General features: G+C 37.7%; 1 protein-coding gene across 2 annotated transcripts in view; it reads left to right on the forward strand.

The window, feature by feature from the left end:
• The window catches only part of ULK4 (unc-51 like kinase 4), a 249,423-nt gene that overhangs the window by 164,045 nt on the left and 60,323 nt on the right, over window positions 1–25,055 (forward strand). For both annotated transcript variants that reach the window (XM_026843577.1, XM_026843576.1), the window contains exons 32-33: window positions 15,875–16,041; window positions 20,386–20,484. In XM_026843577.1, coding sequence (XP_026699378.1) covers window positions 15,875–16,041; window positions 20,386–20,484 — 266 coding nt within the window. The remainder of the gene's footprint in view (window positions 1–15,874; window positions 16,042–20,385; window positions 20,485–25,055) is intronic.

The following is a 25,055-nucleotide window of genomic DNA, read 5'->3' on the forward strand; positions in this document are numbered from 1 at the left end:
AGAACAGCCTCAGTATGAAAGCGATGTATCACTGCCAATTTGAGGTAAGTGTAAATTTACAAGGGTACAAAGCACACAAAATTCAACTACATCAATCATTACTCTAGCGTAGGGATAATGGCCTTCAGATGCATTTATTTGATCCTACTGAAAGGAGTTCATTTTGTCAATTACTAAAAAAAAAAAAAGTACCAGTTTTGGCAGGACCAGATCTGTATAGTGGACAGATGAATGAAATCTGAGGTTTTTTCACTGATTTAAAGAATGGTTTCAGTTGTTTTGTTTTAGATGTTTTCAGTAGTTGTTGTAGCTCCCAGACAGCCAGATATTTTTCTCTTCTAAGTTATTTTCAAAAAAATTGTGGACTGAACAAATGTGTTCATCTTGCAAAATAATCTGGTATAACTGTTTGTGGACAATTAAACTTTACTATCATTTTCTTTTTAAAGCAGAAAGGGTTTTCTATCGTAATGGAGAAACTGAAGTTATTTACATTTTTAAAGCCTTTTGAAACTCCCAATTTCTGCACAAATAGGTAATAGTAGTCTATATTATTTAGGACTTATTCTGCAATGATGTTGGTTTTCCACTTAAATATTTTTTATTTTTCAAATTTTACCTGAAATACAACATATCTATGTAGCTTTATAGTTTGTTTTCTTTTGTTATTCAAGATCTTAATCTATAATATTGTTTAGCTTAGATTTTCCAAACACTGTGAGTTTTATTTTTATGTGCATTTTATATTTAAGAATATATTTAAGAATTTTTATAGGTAAATTTATTTTGAAGTGTAAAGCCATAGGTCTATGTCTACACATGTCTTTTCCACCATCTTAAGGCAGCATATATTCAGGTGGGTGTATGTGCTCTTGTTCAAGTTAATTAGGGAAGTTACCACTCCTTAACTGATAGGTTTTTCCCACAACATTTGGTCAATGCCTTGTAGATTTGAGATGGTAACTAATTATGTATGTATTTGTATCCATGAGTATTTACATTTTTGTTGTGGTTTGAACTTGGCTGGTAGCCAATCACCACGCAGCCAGTCGCTTACTTTTTCCCCCCTGTCTGGTGAAAAAGGGGAGGGACAAAAAAAAAGAGAGAATTTGTAGGTTGAATAAAAAAACCCAAACAGTTTAGTGATAGTAACAAAACAGTAACAATAGTAAGTCCAAACAGGTACTACGCAGTGCGGTTGCTCACCACCTGGCCACTGGTATGCAGCCCACCCCAGCAGCGATCCCAACCGCACCAAAGATCCTGCTGCACCACTGCCCGACAGTGGAAATGAGAGAGCACCCACCTCCTTTATGTACCATGACACGCACACGGTACAGAATACTCCAGTGACCAGGCCGGCCCTCAGCTGTGCTCCCTCCCAGCCCAAGGAAAGTTAACTCTATCCTGGCTGAAACCAGGACAAATTTATAGCAATGTATCTGCATCTAGTCAGTTTTTGCAAGTCAGCTGTTGGGGGAACCTGACTAATGTGCAGTTGAAACCTCTAACTGAGGGACAGTGGTGATTTAAGCTGCTCTGACAAAAATGTAGATGCTCACCTGATGATACCATTTGATTTCTTAAAAAACACATTTCACAAATTTGTATATCCACCCTTTTAAAAAAATATTTAGTTTCATATTAGCTTAAACTTTTTTCTAGTTGGACCAAGATTGTATTTATGTGGGAAGGTTTATGAAGACAAGTGTGTCAGCAAAGGCTTGTGCTTGAGCACACGTAGAGAGATTCAGATCTGAGTTTTAAGCAAGTCACTATAACTTTTCACTTAAAGATACCTTAACTTGATAAATGGTGGGGGGATTGTTTCATAAATAGGACTTAAAGGTTTCTATAGATGTCTCCACATTGTTAGAAGACATTGCATCAGCTAGCTGTTCCTTCTTTGTGGTTGAGGAAAAAGATATGTGCTTCTCTTTGAATTTTTAAGAGGAATAGGGGAAGAAATAGGATATTTTTATAAAGTCTAAAGCTCTTTTCTGTCTCGTAGGAGATTGTAAAAACTGGGAAGATTTTTTTTTTCCTCATTACCATCCAACTTTTGAAAACATACAGAAAAAAAGGGTGAAAACTTCTTGTTCACCTGCATCCATCTAGTTTCAACTTGTCTTATCTTTTCCAAGGGCCATTCTTTCTTTGCTTATCATACTGAAGGTTGCTTACTCAAAAACCTGTCACCCCTGTTCCTGTGAGACTTAACAAAAATCTGGTGAAGTGTTGTTAATGGATTTATTCACGCTTTTAAAAGATCGTGTTTCCTAGCTATCATGCCCAGATTTTGACATATATCTTATTAGCCAATGATACAGCCATGAAATATGACTTATTTCCCTGGATGACGACAAAACTACTGCTACTATATGTATTATATAAAGATTGAAAAAACAGTAGTTATCCATGATGGCTCAACAGTCTTTCCAATACACATTTTTGCTGAATAAAACCAGATAGATGTTGTATATTTTGATCCCACCACCCAACCCAGAATGACATGAAGTGCAGGTTTATGCCGTTATTTATCTTACAGGAAAAACATGCTCAAACTGTTACTTAGTGTGCATTTTCTTAAGAAATTACACTGAATGTTGTTGAGTTCAGAGAGCATGTGATTCAAACAGCAACATGAAGATTAATTTAGAGGCAGCATTTTGTGTATGAGGAAAAGTCATAAGCAAGATAAGGGAAGGCAGATACAATCCCCGAAGAAACAGATTATCAAGGCAGGTTTAGGGGTTTTGACAGATGATATGGAAAGAACAGCACTGCTTACAAGATTTGCCAGCCTAGGCTATGGGTCAGGCAGTCACTCAGAGTGAGTTTGTGCATTACAGGATCAGCCCAGATACAGAGATACTCAGTCTGGACTGAGTGAAAGAACTGACTGGCGGCTCTGCCTAGCCCTCTGCAAGACCCGTGTTGATGAAAGGTGTATATATGGTCACACTTGTAATGAGCTACAGTAACACATCCAGAAGGCAGTAACTGACAACCTTTGGCAATAACCCCCTAATGCTGTTCTGTCAAGCTGGCCAGTGTTGGTGTTGCTTGTGACACCCAGTCTCCCAGGCTGAATTGTAGCCCACTGTCATAATTCAGTGCAGTATTCTCGCAGGCCAAGTTGTGCAAAATGTTTGACTACCACTTTCTGTGAATTTACTTGTCATGAAAACTTAATTATATACATCCCTCTCTCATTTCTGGTGTCTGGTGGTGACTTGCTCCAGCTTCTTTCCAGTTCTTGCATAATTTGTGTAATTTGTTGACAGTCCAGTTTCACCAGAGCTGCTTTTGCTTAGCATAGATCCAGATTCACTAGGTTCAGTCTTCACTTTTTGTAGCCTACGTCCAGAGTTCCTCCCCCTTAAGGCACAATCTTCATTAAGCCTAGTCAGTACTCTCTTTCTAAAAATGTTGATGACCAAAGGCAAAGGACAAGCCTAGTTCAAACAGAGCCAAAATTTTGAGCAGATCTCAGCTAATTTACAGGTAGTAACTGCATATTGGTCCCATCTGGAAAAGTGTGCATTCCTGCACAGGAACTCATTGGGCATCCCTAAAGTCATTTGACTTACTAGTTTTCTCTCTGAACCAGAAAACAGAGGGAAGCCTTATGTCCTGATGCCACCATTCTGTAGGATATCTACTGCAATACTGAATAGTAGGTGGAAGCAGTGATCTGTGTTGAATCTGTTGCAGAGAATATTATCTTAGAAAATGCTAGGGATATTATTTAATTATTTCAAACTACTGTTAAATTTTATCATCCTTGATGTTGGTCTCTTCACTTGAATTATCATGGGGGAGGAACGAAAGAACATAAGCCCTTCACTGAAAGCTCCCCCTTCCTCTTCACCCTCCCCCCCCACCCCCCCTTGTTTATCTTGTCAAACAAAAAGATTGAACTTAATTTCTTTACTTGAACTTGCTTTTTAGAATCAGTAGTCTGGACATAAGCAAGCTGGAAGAGAAATGTAGAGGCATAGTGATAGTGCCCAAGGCACATAAGTGACACATAAAGCACACCCTGGGACAGGATGGTGGAGGCTGCCTGTATTGGTTGTTGGTAAAGTTACCGGGACCCTGTAGTACATTAATGCCTAATAAACACCTAGGCCCAACAGAGCAGGCATGGTAGAAAAGAAGGAAAAGGTACTGTCATGGTTTAACCCTGGCTGGCAACTGAGCACAACACAGCTGCTTGCTTACTCCTCTCCCAACCCCGGTGGGATGGGGAGAGAATGAGAAGGGTAAGTGAGAAAGAAACTCATGGGTTGAGATAAAGGCAGTTTAATAATTAAAAAGATATAATAAGCATTTAAAAAAAAATGTGAGGGTGAGGAAACCCAAACCGAAGAAAAAGGCAAATAAAACCCAAGAAGGACAAGTGATGCAAATGAAAACAATTGTTCACCACCAACCAAACAATGCACAGCCAGTCTGGGAGCAACAGCCACCCTGCCGAACTCCTCCAGTTTTACTGCTGAGCATGACATCATGTGTCTTCACAATATTCCTTTGGTCAGTGGAGGTCAGCTGTCCTGACTGTATCCCCTCCTAACTTTCTGTGCACCACCAGCCTACCTGCTGACAGGGTGGTGTGAGGAGTAGAAAAGACCTTGACGCTGTGTGAGCACTGCTCAGCAGTAATTAAAACATCAGTGTGCTATCAACACTGCTTTCAGCACAAATTAAAAACATAGCCCCATACAAGCTACTATGAAGAAATTTAACTCTATCCCAGCCAAAACCACTACAGGTACTAAAACAGGGCTTTGCATACTAAGTTTCTTTTGCTGTTCTGTTGCACATCTTCCCAGGGCACCCACTTAACAAAAAAAATCCTGGCTCTCTAAATCCCTCTTTTCTGTTCTCTGGTGGCCATCTCTCTCACTGTAGTTGTGTCAATGTTATTTTCCACTTCTGAATAAATTAGGTGCCCTAGAGCAAGGCATAATCCACGTTCTCAGTTATAGCATCAAATCCACATTGGAGTTCAGTTCAGCTACTTGTTGTGGAGGGTGGCATGGTTCACTGGTTTTGTTTCAAAACTGGGTGTCTTGGGCCGAGATAGCCCAGTATACCAAACTGTTCCGTGTGATCTCCAGTGCTCATGCAGAAGTTTCCCCAAGAGTTTGAGCTAGTCTGTTACTGTATGTACAGGCTCCACTACTCCCAGCAACAGCTACCTGCATTGGAAATGTATGGGCTGTCCAGACCCCAGTGTCAGTAGACATGTGATCCTATTGTGTGGGTCCTGCTGGGATAGGGGAGGCAGGGTATTCAAACACACGCAGGCTTACAGTTCTGTCAGAGCCAGGTCTGCCTCTCAATTAAATAAACTGAGCTGTAGCACCAGCTGACTTAACTCAGTGTAGTCATTTGAAGTCAAGATAGTTGGGACCAGGTAGCTGTGCTGACAGAAAATGAAGGGTCTATTGGTCTAGGTTGTACTAATAGTGAGTATTAAGTAAGGCACTTTCGGTACAGCCTGAGGTCACAGCATGATCACAGTGTGATGGGTTCCAGCTCAAAGATCCCAGTGGTAAGGTTGAAAATCGTGGATGAGTGAAAGTAGAACAAGCATCCATGCAAGCAAAACAAGATATATGCCTGAGCCACTTAATAAGAATGATAATAACAGCTGAGGTGAAAAGTCTGTGATTAGATTTTAGAGATTTAATCAGATGTGGCATTATTGGTATGGCCAGATGATAGCAAATTAGAGAATCTGATGGTCAAAGTTATCCTAACACATATTTGGAAAACAGTTGACCTAGCAGAGTAAGTTTAAAGCTACAGAATTTAATCTGGTCATAGCTGTAAAACGAGATTTACTATCATGTAACATCCTGACCTCTGCTTAAGCCCTTTGATCGTGTAAGTGTAAAGTACACCAAGGTCACCTTGGACAGTTGAAATTACTAGTTGTCAGCTTTCATCTCTGTTGTAAACTTAATTGATGAATAATACAGGATGTTACAAGAAACAGTGGCATAGATTCAGTTTTGTTGTAATAACAAGCAGCAAATTCCACTTAGTGGGTACTCTAGCTTTTGTTTTTGTTCTTTTGTCAAGATGTAACAATTATAAAAGACTGTCACTTGAAAATCCAAGGATTTGTAATCTGTATGTTTTCATTCTATGGAACACTGATGTAAATAGACCAAGATGAGTAAGAATAAATATTTAGTATCCTGTTTTACAGAGCATGACTTTTCAGTAGGGAAATGTACAGAGTTTTTACCCTTATTCTTTGCTGAATATATGTGGGAAGAGTAGTCAACTATGTTTCATTTCTGCAGTTTAAAACTGAAAACTTTAAAGAGTTTTCTGAAGCCAAGGTTCATTGGTCCTTATCACTCTAGTCCAGGGACTCTTGAAGGCCTAGCTAGAGCAATTAGTGCTGGGAACATCGTTCAAAGCTGTTGTCACAAATTGACAGCATTCAATTTAGGGCTGTATCTGCATTCTGAGGCTGTTCATATCTGATCTGTACAGGTTTTGTCAAAAAGGCAGCTCTCAAAGTTTGAATGTGGTCTCTCAAGGATTTTGGTAGAAGGGAAAGTTGATGCCAAAGCAGAAGCACGTTAAGGTATTTGAAGTAGATAAACATGGTTTAATCTTGTGTGACAGGAAGTCTATTATTAAAATAGCAATCTCTTTAGAAGAACTTGTAGTTCTAAATTAAGCCCAGGATAAAATTCCCCCTGTATTTTATCACATGGTAATCATTGCAGCCTTGAGCTTTCTGAGCAGTGAGAAGTCTTTGTTACTTTCTTACTGACTCTCAATCTTGCTGAATACAAGAAAGCCCTAATCTAGATTAAAATCTATTATTTTTGTTAGTGAAGAACTTTTGGTCTAATTTTTGCCATTAATTTGTGGAATTTATGCAGTCTTTGTTTTTCTAAAAAGCATACGTGATACATGAATTCACAACATGCAAGCAAAAGGTCTTCCGTGTAGCTGTGAAGCAACAAACACTATCTCAAGATGGTTTTAAAGAAGATTTTAAAGACTGTTGCCTCTCAAAGAGTAAGGTGTCCTGTTAGGTATTTTTGTTCCTCGTGCAGATCATTAAAACCTGAAGTTTGGAAAATCTACTAAATCTAACTTCTGCCTGACAAACCCAAGAGATTTTATTTTAGGTGACACCTTGTAGGGGAAGAAATAGGGTATATCAGGATCTGACTTGAAGGTACAGCATGCTGTAGAATTACTATGCTTTACAAGATGGACCATGAGTTCTAGTGTGCTTCTGACATATGGGGAATAAAATCTAACTGAAAAGCTGCTGTAGAGTTTGCTTAATAACAGCCATAATTATCAATCCAGACAAAGTGATTTTATCTTATTACTGTCTTAGTTTATTTAGTATTTTTTTTCTGTGATGGAATATTGTGCACAACTGACATATTGAAAGACTTTGTCAACAAAAATGCTTAAATCTATATGAAAAGAATGCAAGTTAGGTGTTTTATATATGTACAACTGGGAACAGAAATATTTGAAATGTATACCTTGTAAAGTCACTGTGTTATCTCCACCTCCATCCCTCCCCAAGTCTTCTGTCTAGAAGGGTCATTTAAGTGTGTGAGGCTGCTTCAGGCAAAATCAGATGGGTTAATGCAAGCCACCCATCTGAACAGTTTCAAGCAGCCTAGCAGGGCTTGTCTGGGGAGACTAGAGAGTACTCACATCCTCTTTGTCTCACGCATGCACACTCCCACACAGTTGTAGGGACAGGAACCTCCAACAATTGATCACTAGCAAACACCTGGGAAGAACTAGTGTTTGCCATCAACAAAGCTGTTAACAAAATGAATGTCTGTCAGGCAGCCTTAGCGTTGTACTCTAGTGTATTGTCAGTTATCTCTTGGGATGATAGCACTCAATTTTACATGCATCAAGGGCCTTATGCTTCCCGATTTAACAAAAATGCAGCCTATTTGTGATGTACGTAGCATATGCATTATACTGACAGAACTGACAGCAAATCTAGTGACTGTGCTGGTACTAAATTTAATTTCTGAAGAGCAAAAGTTTAATTTGAATAAATAATTTGAAAAGAAATGTTTCTTTTATGTCCAATCTCACAAGCAGCCTGATATGAGCATTGGTGTGTACATCTTCAGTGAATCTTACATTTCTGTTATGTTTTTCACTTATTGTTTTGTAGTAAATGTCCAATTATTCTCAGCTACTTACAGAATGTAAGAAGTAGATAGCATTTCTACAGACTGTGGTGCCAAGAGCATGGTATCGAAGCATTAACAAAGCTGGTGCAGGGTCTGGAGCACAGGTCGTACGGGGAGCGGCCGAGGGAACTGGGGGTGTTTAGTCTGGAGAAGAGGAGGCTGAGGGGAGACCTCATCGCCCTCTACAGCTCCCTGAAAGGAGGGTGCAGAGAGCTGGGGATGAGTCTCTTTAACCAAGTAGTAAGCGATAGGACAAGAGGGAACGGCCTCAAGTTGAGCCAGGGAAGGTTTAGACTGGATATTAGGAAGCATTTCTTTCCAGAAGGGGTTGTTGGGCGTTGGAATGGGCTGCTCAGGGAGGCGGTGGAGTCCCCATCCCTGGAGGTGTTTAAGAGTAAGGTTGACATAGCACTGAGGGATCTGGTGTAGTTGAGAACGGTCAGTGTTAGGTTAACGGTTGGACTATATGATCTTCAAGGTCCTTTCCAACCTAGGTGATTCTGTGATTCTGTATCCAAATAAATCAAACCTGTCTTCTGAACTGAGACACTATTAATGTCTCAACAACACTGTGATTAGATCCCCTGAACATCATTATAGTTATGCAGTATTTTCCCATAGAAATTTTAGTAGGTTATTTTGATAGAACTAGAAAGCATTTGGATGTTCTTATAATTATTTTTTGAAGAAAGTTACTGTCTTGGTTCAGCTAGGATAGGGTTAAGCTTCTCCCAAGCAGGGGGAAGGGATCTCCAGCCGGGTTATTCATACCATGCTGACGTCAGGTCCGGCATGGCAGCGCGGGAAGTTTTTCCTTTGTGGCTTTGGGCGCAGGAAGCAGTTGCGCAGGCTGCCTGTGTCCATTGCGGTATTTCTCTGTATATCTTTTGTTTACTGTTATTACTGTTTATTGTTGTTATCATTGCTACTATTGTTGTTCAGATTGTTATTTATCACACTGTTGTATTAAATCTCTTTTTATTTCAACCCTGGGGTTTGTGCCTCACTTGTAGCCTGACCAGCTGAGGGTGGGGGAGGGACCATGGCAACATGGTCTCTGGTCCCGGCAGAGCCTAAACCAACACAGTTACCTTCTATTTCTTCATTCTATCCCTGTTGAACAAGTTTGTGTCCATGTTCAATGAGTTATACTCCTAGGAAGGAGGACCATCTCAGTAAATCTTGTCTAGAACACAATCCCCTGCCTTCAAAATGTTGATGCTGTATACTCACATGTGCTGTGAACTTACTTTCAAACAGCTTGGATATCTTTTCTGAAGTATGGTTGAGTCAATCTAACATGAAAACCTAGTTGATCTAATTTGTTGTATTTTACTGTTTTTGTATTGACCAGTCAAGCATCTTCAACAGTATGTGATTTTAATATACTTAAATTGTTCAAGTTGCATTTTTACTGTCATTTATTACACTTGGATTCTCTTTTTCATGAGAGTATCCACTTGGTTTTTTATCTTTTTAGTTGGCTGTTCTATACACCTGTTGGTCTTAATCACCTATGTGTTTTTTCCATAGATTAAATTTCAGAAGAAAGTAAATTTTTGTGTTGGCAGGATTCTCTTTGACTGAAGAGAGACAGTTTGACATGGTTCCCAGGGGAGTCATCAGTTCTACGCTCTTTCTTCACAAGTGAAAGATGCCACCTATAAACTGCCTTCTAACTATAACTGCTAGACATTGCCAGTCCTGAAAAACTGAAGCAGAGCTATGTTGTGCTTTGATGACTCAAAGCACAAAAATCTTGCCAGAATGTCAGGTCTGTATCTCTCTCAGGCATCTGCACTCAAGATAGCATAGTGCTTTCCAGTCTACTTTCAACCTAGTTGTAGTAAAGATTATAACTGACTTCTCTGGTTTTCATAATCCTTACCACATCCATTTCCCTGTGTATGAGGGCCGGACTGCCTGCTTAGGCCCCATTACTGAGTGCCCTACCTGCCATGTGCGTAGGAAAAGCTGAGCCACAGACTTTTCCCACAAAGGGAAGCTCTGGAGAGCCTTGACCACTGCAGTGAGTACAAATTCAAATGAGATTGATTTTTTTAAATATTTTTTTTTTAAATTATTGTTCCTCAAACCTACTGATTCTTTATTCAGTCACAAAATGTCCAGTCACTGTCCTGGTACTAGGAATAGACTACCCAATATGTGCAAAATTTTCTTCTTCAGATGTGTGGTGGTTTAAGGCCCTGCCGAGACCCAAGACCACGTTGCCGCTGTCCCTCCCCAACCCTCGGACTGACAGGGCAGGGGGTGAGACACAAACCCCGGGGTTGAGATAAGGAAAAATTTAATACAACAGTGTAACAAATAATAAACCAAACAACCACAATAAAAATAACAATAAACAGTAATAACAATGAACAGGACAAGAGATAGATGTACAGAGATACACCTCACAGATACAGCAGTGAAGGATACAGACGCAGAACAAAGCCGTGCCTCACTCTTCCCGTGCTTGGGCGCCTGGACCTGACATCAGCATGGTATTGAATAACCCAGCTAGACCTCCTTCCCCACTGCTGGGGGAAACCTAACCCTGTCCTAGATGAACCAAGACAAGATGCTATCAGTTTTTAAGATGAGAATATAAAATAATTTTCAGGTCAGCAGTCATGAATTTGGTATGCTCATCAGCCCTATCATTTTCTTTCCACTTGATCTGACATTCATAAGTGACAAAATCTTGAAATCAGTGGTGATCTAATTTTCTATCCTAGTTCATTCTTCCTCAATAGTATTATAGTACTAACATAACTGGTTTCTAAAACATAAACAGTAACAAATAATAAACAAGAATAGCAATAAAACCAACAAGCCCCTTTTAAAAATGCCATTGCCCTAAAGACACCATTTGCTTTATGTTGCCTATTTTCAGTTGTTCAGAACAGGAAACCTTGAGTAGTAGGACTGTGGCAAAGAATGCAAATTAAATCCCAGGTTTATGTAGGTAAATAAGGTTTTATGAAGAATCTTTGACATGATGAATTATCTTAAGTGTGTGCTCAGGTACTGAGTTAATTCCTGTGTGAAAGAATCTATCAGACTACAGTACTGTTTCTTCTTAGAAATATTTTTGAGTTTTTATCATTAACTTTAAAATATTATGAAATATGTTTTCTAGTTAGTCTGGCGATATTGTTTCTAGTTCCCAATGTGTTATCATTTTGAATCATTTTATAAAAATAAAAAACCAAAAATCCCGAGCAGGTCCACTCTGTAAGTAGAAGGAGGAAGAAAAGTCTAGTAAATATGTATTTGGTAATATCCCTGGGGAGTCAGTTGTGTAGGTGTGACACAAATGGGAAAAACAGCTCTCCAGAGAGCAACATGTAGAAAGGAACAAAGAGAAACCTTTTTGCCAGGCTGAGGGTTTTGCTGCTGGCTGCGTGGTGGCATTGTTCAGAGGAAGTGCACCTGCTCTAACATTTTCTTTGGCTGGAAGCAGACAGGTTTGTTGAATGCTCTAATTGCTGGTAGGCATGAAAGGATTGCCTAGAAGATTGCTTCCTAGGCTGTCCTTTGATGTTTCATATGATTTGGAAGCAAAGATTTCTTTTCCTTTATCCATCTTGCTAATAGGTGAGAATAAAATATCTCCTCTCAGCTTTCATTCCAGAAGGTATCATGGCACATTGTGTCCGATTAGCTGTATCATGGGCCAGAAGACTCCTTTTATCTTTTGAAAAGATTTGTAAAACACAAGCATAGTCATCACAGTCCACATTCATAAAGCACTATTAGCAACGTGTTCAGTTCATTGCAGGGGTCTCTGGGCAGGAGAAACACTCTACTGCGAATACTAGGTTTGTCAAATGGTATAAAACTGTGGCTAGGAATTTTGAATGCAACCCTTTTAAAACATATTATGATTCTTGGACTGCAGTTAGAACAGGTTTGTTTAATTCCAGTTATTTTCATTTATAAACACAATAATTCTAATACAAAAATCTAAGTTTTGCAGAAAAATCTGCAAAATTTGAATACCAGAGAACTGCACTGAGGCTTGATATTTTGAGGATGCTCCTTTTACAAATAAATATAAAACAGGACTACTGCGCTATGAAGTGCTGTACTAAATTTAATCTATAACTATAGCGATAAACAATATGATGTGATATATTTTGTTTACTGAAATTTGCAAATTAATAGAGTAACAAAAAATTCTGTAAGTTAATTAATGAGTTTTTACTTAATTCTCTTAATAAGAAATGCCTACCTGAAAGCAATTATGATGCATTACTTCAACCCATGTAAATTGTCTATAACAGTTTTCTCTTGAGAAAGTGGACTATTGCCAACATACTTGGAAGTACCAGAATACTTAAAAATATGTAGTTTTTCTCAGTAGAATGATCCTCCTCAATTTAATTGGGTTTAGCTCTCCTCTGTGATACAGAATTCAGATTCAGATCCACCACTTCCGAAGTTCAGGAGTGCATGGGGTATACCTTTTGAACCAGAGCCTGGTATACTTTCTAATGAGGTGTTGAGAATTACTGCCTAAGAAACATATGTCTGTTAAATATGACTCAGATATATTGTCTGAAGTTTTTAAAGATAAATATTGGTTTAGACTTTATTGGAAATTGAGAAGAATGTGCTTCTTGAATCAGTTGTAAAATTTGAAAGAAAATATTCAATGTATCTTCTGAAACTTAGAGATCCATGTGCAGTTTTTATATTGCGACTTTCTGAATTATGAATAAAGTTTCCTTTTTTTCTTAAAATTACGTCCTCTTTTTTCAGACTGTTTTGGGAATCAGTTTTTGGAATGCTGAGACATGTCAGTCTTGATCTTTATAGCTACCTTTTGAGTAAACTGGTTACAGTGCCACTGGCCAAGGCTGTTAAACTTCTGTTCAATTTTGTCATGGTCACTGTAAATTATTACACCAGCTTCCCAACTTTCTCTTCTGAGGACAAAGAATGTGTATTTTGTCTTGTGGTGTAAGCAAGGAGTGTATTTACATGTCCACAATTGTGGCCTCCAATTTTCATTTTGTTGTGACACAATATAGTAATTTAAAGAACATGTCTGAAATTTTATTTACGTGGCTAAGAGGTCAGTCTGCATTATTTTTTTATCTGTAGAACCAAGTGTTTATCAGGTTTCTGTACGAATCACACAGAGTGTTAGGGGACATTTTGCACCAGCATTTTATTTTAGATGTCTTTATAATAAAGTTTTGATGTGTTAAATTTTCCAAAGGTATTTTAATTCTGGAAAAAAGTGGGGTTTTTTTCCCCAAATTTCCAAATTTAACATACATATCTTTGTACGTGTAACTGTACAAGTATGTATCTACCTATATAAAATCCACTAATTCTGATGTTTTAGTTAAGTTAATGTTTTAGTTAAGTAAATGTGAATATTCTGGTGTGTTTCAGGTGTTCAGAGGCAGGGTTGGCTAATTACTTACACCCTTAGGGTGAAAGTACTTTGAGGGAATAAAATCTAGGTGATCATATTATTCATGTTTGAATGGGTTGGGAGAATGTTGAGTGCTTGCTTCACCTCCCCATTCACCAAACAGCAGAAACGAGGCAATTGTGGGACTCAAGCTGGTACAGTCAAGGGAATAAACAAGTCATTCTCTTCCAAGTTGAAAGGGAAAGGATTGCAGATCAGAATTATGGATCCTGTTGTTTTGTTCACTCCTAGTCATTACCTACTTACTGCTATAAATGAAGAGAGGACTACTGCCTAAAAATTTCTTGATGACAACCCATACAATGCTTTTATTTCAAAGTGGCCTTCTCAGCGTTAATCTCCAAGTCACTATCTTAAGGGTTATATGTAAGCCATCTAGAAATAATAGGGTGACTCATTCATTTTGATGTGGCTGTGGGTTTTGTGGTCATATACAAGGAGAAACAGAGTGTACTTGGATATATCCCTGCAGGCAATTTTGCAGGCATCTCTTTGATAGGGACCAACTCTTACTGGACTGTTTTCTTAGGTCTATTCTAATTTAGCCTCGTGGAAAAAAAGGCATAGCATAACCACAAGTTTTGTATTGGGTAGACATGCAATTATGCTGTTTTTTTTCTTCTTGATGGGTATTGGTGACATCACTTAAATGTGTCTGTGTGCTATCTCATTTTTGTATGAAGCATTCAGAACTGCAGCAGAAATTGTGCTTTAAAAAAGGAGAAGGAAATTAAAAGTGTGAGATTAGACTGATATAATTTTGAGAGTTTGGTTTTTGCAGACAAAACTCCAGGAAATTCAAAGCTTAGCCTGAGCTGTAGTCCATCAATCAAACTGTTGTGAAAGAACAATGCTAGTAATCATAAAAACACAAAAGATGTGAAATACAAGAAGAGTGTGCAATTCTTAATCATCCTGACCCATAACTGTATTCTAAATAAATGTTTTGTATTTAATTTCCTGAGTAAAGTATTAAGGATGATGAATGGGGAAGGAAAATATTTCATGGAAGTTTAAATAATTGATGGGGCATCTTTCAAAGTCAAAATAGTTCCAAAACCCCACAGATTTGGCTACTCTCAAAAGCTGAATGGTGTAATTAAGTGTTGTATTCTACAATGTTTCATTTTAATCTTGTATTGATGCTTGTAAAAATATATACAACTCCTTTTTAAAGGAGAACTTACAAAAGCAGTCCTTTTACTTCAGTGAAATCAGTGAAATACTTCAGTCATTTTTGACAGTCATGGGGACTAGAAGCTAATGTGTAGTATACTTCTATACTTCAGCGTTGCTACATACGTGCACTCAAGTCACAGTATGGCTAATCACCAGTTTAGAAGATAGTTTATAAACATAATTATGTTTCTGATGAGGAACAAAGTATCTTTCATTCCTTACAAAATTCTGAAAGAGAAAGATTAAGATCAAATATAATAAATTCTGTCACTTCGAAAGTAAGAAAGATTCTGAACTGAATCAGTGTTGCCTTGAAATGGATTATATTTTTTCTGATATGTCAAGTGATTTGTGGGTTAAGCCACAGAAGCTGATATTATTATATTCCAAAGGAGCTTTAAAAAAAGCTTCAGAATAAGAAGGTACCTTCAGGAAACTTTTTACTACCATCATTCAAATGAATCTTAATATCAATTTAGGTGTAGTATTTAGTATTTCATATATAATGTTCTTCTGAATATATTTTATGTTAAGCATAACACTGTTCAATTCTACAATTAAAGCATGTGGGGAATGTTGTAATTGGCAGACCAGTTAAGAAAGAAAACTTTAGGCCCTGACCTTGATGTTTCGTTTTGTAACAGCCCAGAGAAATTGTTTAATTCTTGTGACCAGGAGTGTTGTGAAGGAGACTTGTGTACCAGCATGCTACAGAAAATTTAGGATTCAAAGTATTTCTTTCTTTAATGAATGTTACATAATTTTCTATATAGTAAGCAAATTTGTATCAGTTTTAACTCTATGAGCTGCTCTGAACAGAAGCAGAGAGAAGGTAATTATAGTAATGCAGAAAAGGAGGAAATTTGATAAATACTCATAACATCTGTGAAATTTGGTTTTATCCTAATCAATTATTTTTCACTAGGCTACCTTCCACATTCTTCTTTTCCTGATAATCTATTTATTTTTTCTTTTTTCTTTTTTTTTCTTTTTTTTTTTTTTTTTTGTCTCACTTTCTGTGTAGGATTGACTCATCATATCTGTGATCTCCTAATAGAAACTGTGTCTCTGTACTTGGAGGAAGATGATAAAAGCAACACCAAGACAGCAAATGCACTGCTTCTGTCCTTGCTTGACATTTTGCGCTACATGCTGATGTATACAGCAGGCATCGTGCGCCAGACTTTGCAGGTATGGAATCTATTTCCTGGGGTCATCACTATCTTAAACAATTTTTTAGCTAACTTCCTGTTATCCTAATAATGAAATTCCCACTATTCTGATTTTATTGAATTTTTAGTGTGGTGGAAAAAGAAAAACATGTATTTTGCAACTTCATGTTGCTCTTCCCTGTAGTCACCTGGCTAGACTATCTATACTAGCTTCACTGTGTGCTGGAAACAGATCCTAGCTGACTGTTCAGTTTCTGTATTCCATAAATAGCTTAATTCAACATTTGCTCAATGACAGTTCAAAGCATTTTTCTTCCATTCATTTTAAAAGAAAAAGATTACTCCATAAAAACCCAACATCTTTTGATTATAAATCACATGTGATTACTGTACTTGAAGAGCATATGTAACCTTTGTATGTGTGCTGACAAAAGTATTTCCTCTCTTATGCTGCTCAATTTGTCTTCCAAGTTTCTGTTTGAACTGCAAATCATGGTATTGGTAGGACTTCCTCATTCACTGAAGACAGCCTCCTCCTTAAAAATGAAGCACAAAAAGATAGTATTCAAAGAAATTTCTCATAACTTTCTTTAAAAAAAAAAAACAGCAGAAAGCGTTCATCTATTTTTAGACATGATGTTAAGATATCAGTATTTGCTTTGTTTTTAAATGATCTGCCAAATTTCTAAATTAGCCAAGTGGAAGCACTTCTGTATTTGGGCTGCAAACAACAACACGTACTCTTCATGTTAGGTTTTTGATGGTCTTGGGATTATCCACTGAAGAACAGGGAAGTCTATTAGGTCCAATATAGGAGGACAGAGAATCAAAAGATTACAACCGGATTGTATGGACTTTCAGGACATGGCTTCTTTGTTCTGAAAAGGTCCTGCTTTGTGGGTTGATTGGTTCTTTGGTTTGGTTTGTTTTTTTGGCTATTTTTTAAGAAGGTTTAATGTATGAAGTGGGTGTTGAAAATTGAGTGGTTTGTTGTTTTTTTTTTCTACAGTGATTTACATAATCAGTTGTGTTATCAACCAAATATTTCACTGAGAGGTGTTTTTTTTTAATTTTGGAAGAAACTTAATTTAGATCTTATGGTACAATACCTTGTCTTTTTGAGTCTTCTGTTAGCAGGTTCTGTAATGGGTTTCTCATCTAAGAATCACTTTGTAAAACAAATATTGTAGTCTAATTGCTGATCGTCATATTGTGGCATCATTCTCTGTAATCACAGAGAGCTAAATTCTGTATTTATACTCCCTGCAACAGTGGTGAGGCCAGTTATACTAGAGGACACATAAGAGGAAAGAGGAGCTTGCACATGTATTAGTAATATTAGTGAAACTGATGATTTTTATTTAGATACAAAATTTAATCTATACATTCAATGCCAAATTCTGTTCCAGCTTTACATAAATACCTCAGTTGATTGATACACTAAAACTCCAGCTCTAGTTTTGTCCAGCTCTAGTCAAAGTAATCTGCTTTTCTCTGGAAGACTAAGGGGTAACAAGAGTCATCTGGAGAACTGAGTCTTGAAGCATAGCTCTGTCCTATACCCCTGTAGAACTAATTTTACAGTGGCGTTGCTTGTCTTGGCAATATGTGTCACAGAGCCCCTGTGGGTTCTACAGCTGCCTCAGTACACATGCCCTTTTGAATGATGGCCATTAGTTGGTGACTGCTAGTTACCGTGCATCTACATAATATTCCACTATCTGTGTGTCACTAAATGCATCACTATAGTAACAAATATTCTTAGGGTGGTTTTATAGGGATTTTCTGAATAATATACCTTTTAAAACAGAACCTGAAAAAGAGAATCAAATTTTCTCATGTTAATAATTTTTGAGGCTTAAGTTGACTGTTACAGATGGTACTACCTCCACTTAATTCCTTTTTATTTAAGGTTTTTATATGTAAAGGGATAACCTTATCCAGCTACATAGGAAAACACCACTTTTCCTTTGCATTCCAGTACTTTATGCTGCATGGTTCTGATAACTATCCAGCTTCATTCAGGAGTTTTCTCTTTGTGGACCAAGTACTTGTGTTTTAATGGAAATGGTTTCAGATTCGTTTGCCTATCTGTTTTAGAGCAGTTTCATCATATCGTGTTCCACAGGTCATCCACTGTAGCCAAAAGTAATCTGCAATCTCAATTTGAGAAATGGACTCGATTTAGTGACTTAATGTAGGTTTAAGCATGGTGTAGTGTATATCCTTTATATACATATATAAAGTATAATTCCTTTAGTGATATTGTTCATTATCTTTTAAAAGACACTAAATATATACAAGTTAAAGAAAGTAGGCAAACGTCCCTGATGGATGATGTCTTTCTTCTCATCCAAGCACTAATCAGAAAAAGCTGTTGTAAATTTTGCTGAAGTGAAGGTGGCTTACTTCCCTTTCTTGATTAATATAAACACTCCATTTTCTTGTCTTCTCTGCACTATGTCTTTTTGCCCTTCTTGGACTTCAGCATTCTGGGTCATTGTGGTGAGTCTCAGTGAAAGAATTTCAAAATTCTTTCCAGAAAAAAGGCATTTCAATTCATCAGTATCAACAGTGGAGCTTCAGCAGCAGTCTCTCCTGTCTCAGGGGACTTGCTCCTGTGTTCACTTAACCAAATGAAAATCATCAGATAGTACACTTGGATGGTGGTTTGAGGATTGAGTTTTAAATGAAACACAGAATCACAGAATCATCTGGGTTGGAAAAGACCTTGAAGATCATCCAGTCCAACCATTAACCTAACATTGACAGTTCCCAACTACACCAGATCCCTCAGCGCTATGTTGACCTGACTCTTAAACACCTCCAGGGATGGGGACTCCACCACCTCCCTGGGCAGCCCATTCCAACGCCTGACAACCCATTCTGTAAAGAAATGCTTCCTAATGTATAGTCTAAACCTTCCCTCGTGCAACTTGAGGCCATTCCCTATTGTCCTATCACTTGTTACTTGGTTCAAGAGACTCATCCCCAGCTCTCTGCACCCTCCTTTCAGGGAGCTCTAGAGGGCGATGAGGTCTCCCCTCAGCCTCCTCTTCTCCAGACTAAACCCCCCCAGTTCCCTCAGCCGCTCCCGTACGACCTGTGCTCCAGACCCTGCACCAGCTCCGTTGCCCTTCTCTGGACACGCTCGAGTCATTCAATGTCCTTTTTGTAGTGAGGGGCCCAAAACTGAACACAGGAATCGAGGTGCGACCTCACCAGTGCCGAGTACAGGGGTCAGATCCCTTCCCTGTCCCTGCTGGCCATGCTATTGCTGACACAAGCCAGGATGCCATTGGCCTTCTTGGCCCCCTGGGCACACTGCTGGCTCCTGTTCAGCCGGCTGTCAATCAACACCCCCAGGTCCCTCTCTGACTGGCAGCTCTCCATCCACTCCTCCCCAAGCCTGTAGCGCTGCTGGGGGTTGTTGTGGCCCAAGGGCAGCCCCCGGCATTTGGCCTTATGGAAACTCCTCCAGTTGGGCTCAGCCCATGGCTCCAGCCTGTCCAGGTCTCTCTGCAGAGCCTCCCTACCCTCGAGCACATCAACACTACACAATACAAAAGAATGTTTAAATGTGTTCTTTAAACAAAATGCTTACATTTTCCTCTAGCAACTTGACTGTCTAGGGTCATGGTTCAAAGCTGGTGCAAGATAATGAAGTTAAATGACAAATCTTGCAAGCAGACCTTTCTGGTGTCCTGGTCCTGGGGCAGGGATGGTTCATAAATAGCAGTGCCTAGGATGGCAGTATGTTTTCATCAGGAGGTATGACAACAAACAGAATAACAAGTAGTAATAGATCTTATCACAAACATTGGTCACTTGAAGATTTTATTATTCCTGTTTCAAATATAATTAAAATTAGTATAACATACTATGAATATTTCAGGGTACAGAGTCAGAGGGCAAAATTGGACATTATTGCAGAGAATTCTAACTTTTCAGTAACCTTGATTTTCTTAAAAAAAAAAAAAAAAAAAAAAAAGTAGTTGGACTTTATTGTTAAAATAGGCATGTCATGTTGAAAGAATACAAACATATAAAACATTTATTGCTTTAGAGATATCTTGTGTATACGATTTATAGTATTTTGCTGAAGAAATGTCATGTAGGTCAGTGTATTCAGCCTGTGCAGAATGAGCATGACAGCATGAGTCCATTTTGCTTTGTGCTTATTGTTACGGACACAGGGAGCCTTAACTGCTCATTGGGAGTCCAGGAATACTTAACTAGAAAAGACTTTATAAGTCTCCTTCAAACTTCCATTCAAACTTGGACCACCTAATGGACCTAATTTGTTTTTCATAATGGAACAGTCACCAAGGTTGCTTTATATTTTTTCTCATCTTACTCTAAGGCAAAGAAATCTGGCACAGGAGGAGACACGCAGGCTGCTGAAGACGTTCTGCTTATCAATAAACCCCTGATGGACCTAATTAGCCTGCTTATTCAACTGGTGAGAATTTGCTTGTTTGTAAGGCTTTTGGAATGTTGCTGTGGTTGGAATTATTCAACTGAATTCAATATCTTAGAGCTCTGTTTGCTAGTTTTTCATTGTTTACAAGCTCCCACCTAATACGAAGGAAGGACTCTAACAATTTTTAAGAAATTATAGGTCACAGTAACTTGCAGGTTACCAGTGATGTCAGAGTAAGTCTGTCACAAGATATAAGTGGGACAAGGGGCAGGCTGCAGATTCGCAGTTTGGATACATATGTATAGCCAAATTTTAGCCCTTCAGAATGGACTAGTGATCACTGCATAGGGAAAGGAAGGTATGCAAAATTTGAAACAAGTACTGCTACCATTAGAAAGTCAGTAAACTTAAAATTCGTTTGCAGTGAGTGATGCCTTTTAATATTATTTTCTTGGGTTTGAGCCTTCTGAACTTTTCTCAAGGGTTTAGTTTTATTTCGACATGATCCTGAGGGATTTACAAGTGGGAATGGTCCCTGGTGATCTGTAAACATCTTTGAAGTCTGTCTGTTCAAAGTCAGTCTTTTCTAGTGTTTCCTAGATGTCACAGTGCTGCATTGAAATTTCCACAGAGTGCTGCATTGTGGCCTTGATGTATCCCATCAGCTCAACCTGCATCATACGGTGCTAGAGATTTGTAGTGCCTCTGTGTATAATAGCTTGTAGTAGAGGGATGCTTCTTGAGCTGGACAGGATTTTTAGAGGCTGCCTCAGCCTTTTATTGAACATAAAGCCATTAAAATGGTTTGTGAGAACTTCCCTGTGGCCTATCATGCTATCCTTTCCAGGTTATTTCACTTAGAGGCATTTCAGATTTGCTGTGTTCTCTTCCAGGCCATTTTTTTTTTTTCCATTTAAATACAGGTTTTCAGATGCATTGTGATATGAATATCTGTCACCCTTTTACTATCTTTAGCACTGCCTGTCATCTTCTATTTTGGGGAAGAGTGTGATTCCTTTTTTATTAATTTTAGGCATTATACTTGTTGCTAAGTTCTCCTTTGATTGATCTATTTTAAGCAGATATTGACAAAGGCTTTTTGGAAATGTTCACTGAATGATCTAAAACAAAGTGATTGAATTTCAACTAAATAATATTTAATCTTTATAAATTCATTTCTATTATTTTTTTAAATCACCGTATTTGATAAATAGTAAGACATGAAGAGATGCAAATGTTCCTTTAAAGTGAAACTAGTCATAAATTTAAATTCCATTAACACTCTAAAGAACAGAAAATTAGAGGCCAAGCTTTACTTGGCCTATACCACCTGGAAGTCTTTTATAAGTTTTTAATTAAAGGATAGGATAATTGTATAGTTAGCATGTACTGATTAGATTCTGACTTGCCCTTGTATTTCAGAAGCATGACTGCAAATTACCACTAGGTTTTGCTTTGTTCTGTATTTCTACAGATTCTGGTATGTTTAGAATGCTTATTTAAAATCTGCTGATTTTAACATACAGGTGGAGTACAGACAATTGGTACAGCTTCTTATTTTTTGTTTGGTTTTCTTTTTGGAATTTTTTAAAAGATTTTATTGGGAGTGATTTTTCTCTTATAATGTGTATGTGTTGTTCTTTACATACATGTGCTTGATTGAATATATGAAAGTTATTTCTGCTAGGTTTGTTAAATTTTATATCCCTTACCTATTGCTGTATTTAATATTTCCTGTTAAGGTTGAAAGAGTTTGAACAATGAAATAATAATTTTAACATTTCAGGTCTACTTGTTTAAAATGTCTTATGTTCTAATGTCTTTAAATATGACTAGATTCTTTATGAAGTCTAGTGGGTCTCTCAAGATGTATATGCTCCCTACTCCTCAAAAAGACTCAGGCTTACCTAAACAAGTTCTATGGAGCTGCCAACAGTAGTTCTCTGTATTCATTGAGCTGTGTGGCTGCATAACTCTGAGTGTTTTGAGACATTCAGTTCTTTGTGAACTTTATTTTCTGGGTTAATGGAGGTCTTAAATGCTGAACTAACCCTCACTTTAAGATAATGAGTTAAAATTATTTTCTCTGGTTTGCTGTTTCTACCTATCTGTATAGTTTCTTATGTCACTTTGAATAATCGCTTTCCCTCACTGATATGTATATCCCTCAAGTAGATGATTGTTCCATGCCCCATTGAGTTGTTTATTTAGATATTTATTTTCCTCAAGTTCTACATGTTTATTTCTCTTAATAATCCCTTAAAATCAGTTTTTCCCTTCTCTAATTGTGATTTAGTCTATCATTTAGGGCATAGCAAAGCAAGTGTAGGAAATCTAGATTTCATGTAAATGAAACTTCAGAGTTTTTAACAATGTAAAGGAAAAATTATTACAAAGTCTGCCATGCAGAAAACACTGCAAATATGGAGAATTCAATATTTAATCCCATGATCAGTCTGCCCTTAGTTGATCAATAAGAGGAAAATAAATTGAGATTTAGTCTTCCATTTGGAAGCTTTGTGTTTAAAAGTTAATTACACTTAGCTTTTTGTGTAATGTTTTTCACTTGAACATAAATATAATATTATTATACTGACACTTGCAGCAATTATAGAAGGTATAAAATACTTTCTACTTTTTGATACACCCTTACACTGGAAAAAAAATAAATCATTTAGTTACTGTTGAAATCACTTCAGTGTGGATTTTCAGAAACCTTTCCAGTACCTATAAAGAGCTTCTTGTCTCTGTACATCCTAGATTTAGATTCTAGGTGTAGATCTTCCAGTCTTTTCTGCAGCCTACCAGACTGCTGGGAGATAACTTCTCTTGTGTTCTGGTGGTGGGTGTTTGCAGCTGATTACTGTGCTCTGTGTATTACTGTTTGTCCTGGTTCAGCTAGGATAGGGTTAAGTTGCCCAGCAGAGAGAGAGGGGGAAGGGATCTCCAGACGGGTTATTCATACCATGCTGATGTCAGATCCGGGCGTGGGAACTTTTTCCTTTGTGGCTTTGGTGGCAGGGAGCACACGAGCAAGCTGTCTGTAACCATTTGCGGTATTTCTCTGTATATCTTCTGTCTTGTTTACTGTTATTACTGTTTATCACTGTTATCATTGCTACTATTGTTGTTCAGACTGTTTATCACACTGTTGTATTAAATTTCTTCTTATTTTAACCCGGGTTTGTGCCTCACTTCCAGCCTGAGCGGCTGAGGGTGGGGGAGGAGCAACGGCAACGTGGACTCCAGTCCCGGCAGGGCCTAAACCAACACACTGTTGAAAGACCAGTTAATTATGTGCAAACACGAAGAGGACAAGCCTCAGTACACATGGAGAAATGAGATGATCTCTTCTAGGTCTTTTCTGTCTCTACATTGCACTGGTCTAAGGCTGAGCCCTGACTTTGTTTTCAGAGCACGTGAAGGTATTTGCCACTGAATAATGAAATTACTGCAGAAGAATGATAATCCTGTAGACTGTAGAATTTTATTTCACATTTCTTAGGAATACAGACAATTCTGTCGTCAGAGTGGAAAGACATATGTTTATTTCCTGTATTGTATAACGTATTGCTGTTACTGTATTTGAAATGTTATCTGCGAGTTATATTTGAAGATTTCTCTTCTGCAGGAACAAACAAACAAACAAAACCACCAAAAAAAACCCTAAACAAAAACACATCAGAGGAGATAAGAATATATTGTCACAAGCACAGAATTTCAGAATGGGCAATTAATTTCTCAGCAATTAGGCTAGATTAAAATGAACTGAAAATATATTGGGTTTTAAAATATTTTCCCTCAGGTAGAAGGACGACAATTTTGCCCTAAGACAAAATACAGGTGGTTTGGGTTTTTTTTTTTTTTAAAAAAACTGTGCATATTTACTCTTAAGAATAGCATAGTAAAGTTAGCAGATTTAATAATGATGTTTTGCTTTTGCATTTTGTTTAATGTTTGCAAAATCATCTTCCCTATAGTTCCCAATGGCGTTTCCTTTACAGCCCATTCTGTAATCACATTACTGATCTAATGAACATCCATCTCTTATCATAATAAACTCTCTTTGTGTATAACCTCATTAATGCACTGAAATAGTGTCCCCTCTGGGTAATCCAGGCAGTTTCATTGTAGCTCTAAAATTAGACGCTGTAACAACTCCAACAGTGTGAAAGCTGCCACTTCAGCTCAAATGATCACATTTCTTGCAATGGTTTGCAATTCATGAACACACTACAACTCAGTTCAAAATTAAGGCATTTTTGACAACAGACTACAGAAATATAGATGTGGATGTGTAGTAACAAGAAACTTTCTGCTCTACACCACATTAACCTTAAAATACACAGAGCAGGTTCCATTAGAAGGGAAGAGAAGCAGGATTTTGTTATGAGCATGTTTACAGGAAGTTTTAACATGTCCATAAAAATTAAGAGTAATACGCCATCTTCATTGCACAAAAGTCTTGTCATGGGGCATTATTTTAAAATTTTGAACTGAAAAATAAATCTACAGTTCTGACTTAGAGAATAGCAAAATTTATGACATTAGCCATTCAGTAATTTATTTTAAGGTGCTGGATTTTCTTCAAGCTATATACAAGCCCAGAA

Source organism: Athene cunicularia (assembly GCF_003259725.1).
Source record: "Athene cunicularia isolate RWA chromosome 2 unlocalized genomic scaffold, athCun1 chr2_part1, whole genome shotgun sequence".
NCBI classification, from domain to species: Eukaryota; Metazoa; Chordata; class Aves; order Strigiformes; family Strigidae; genus Athene; species Athene cunicularia.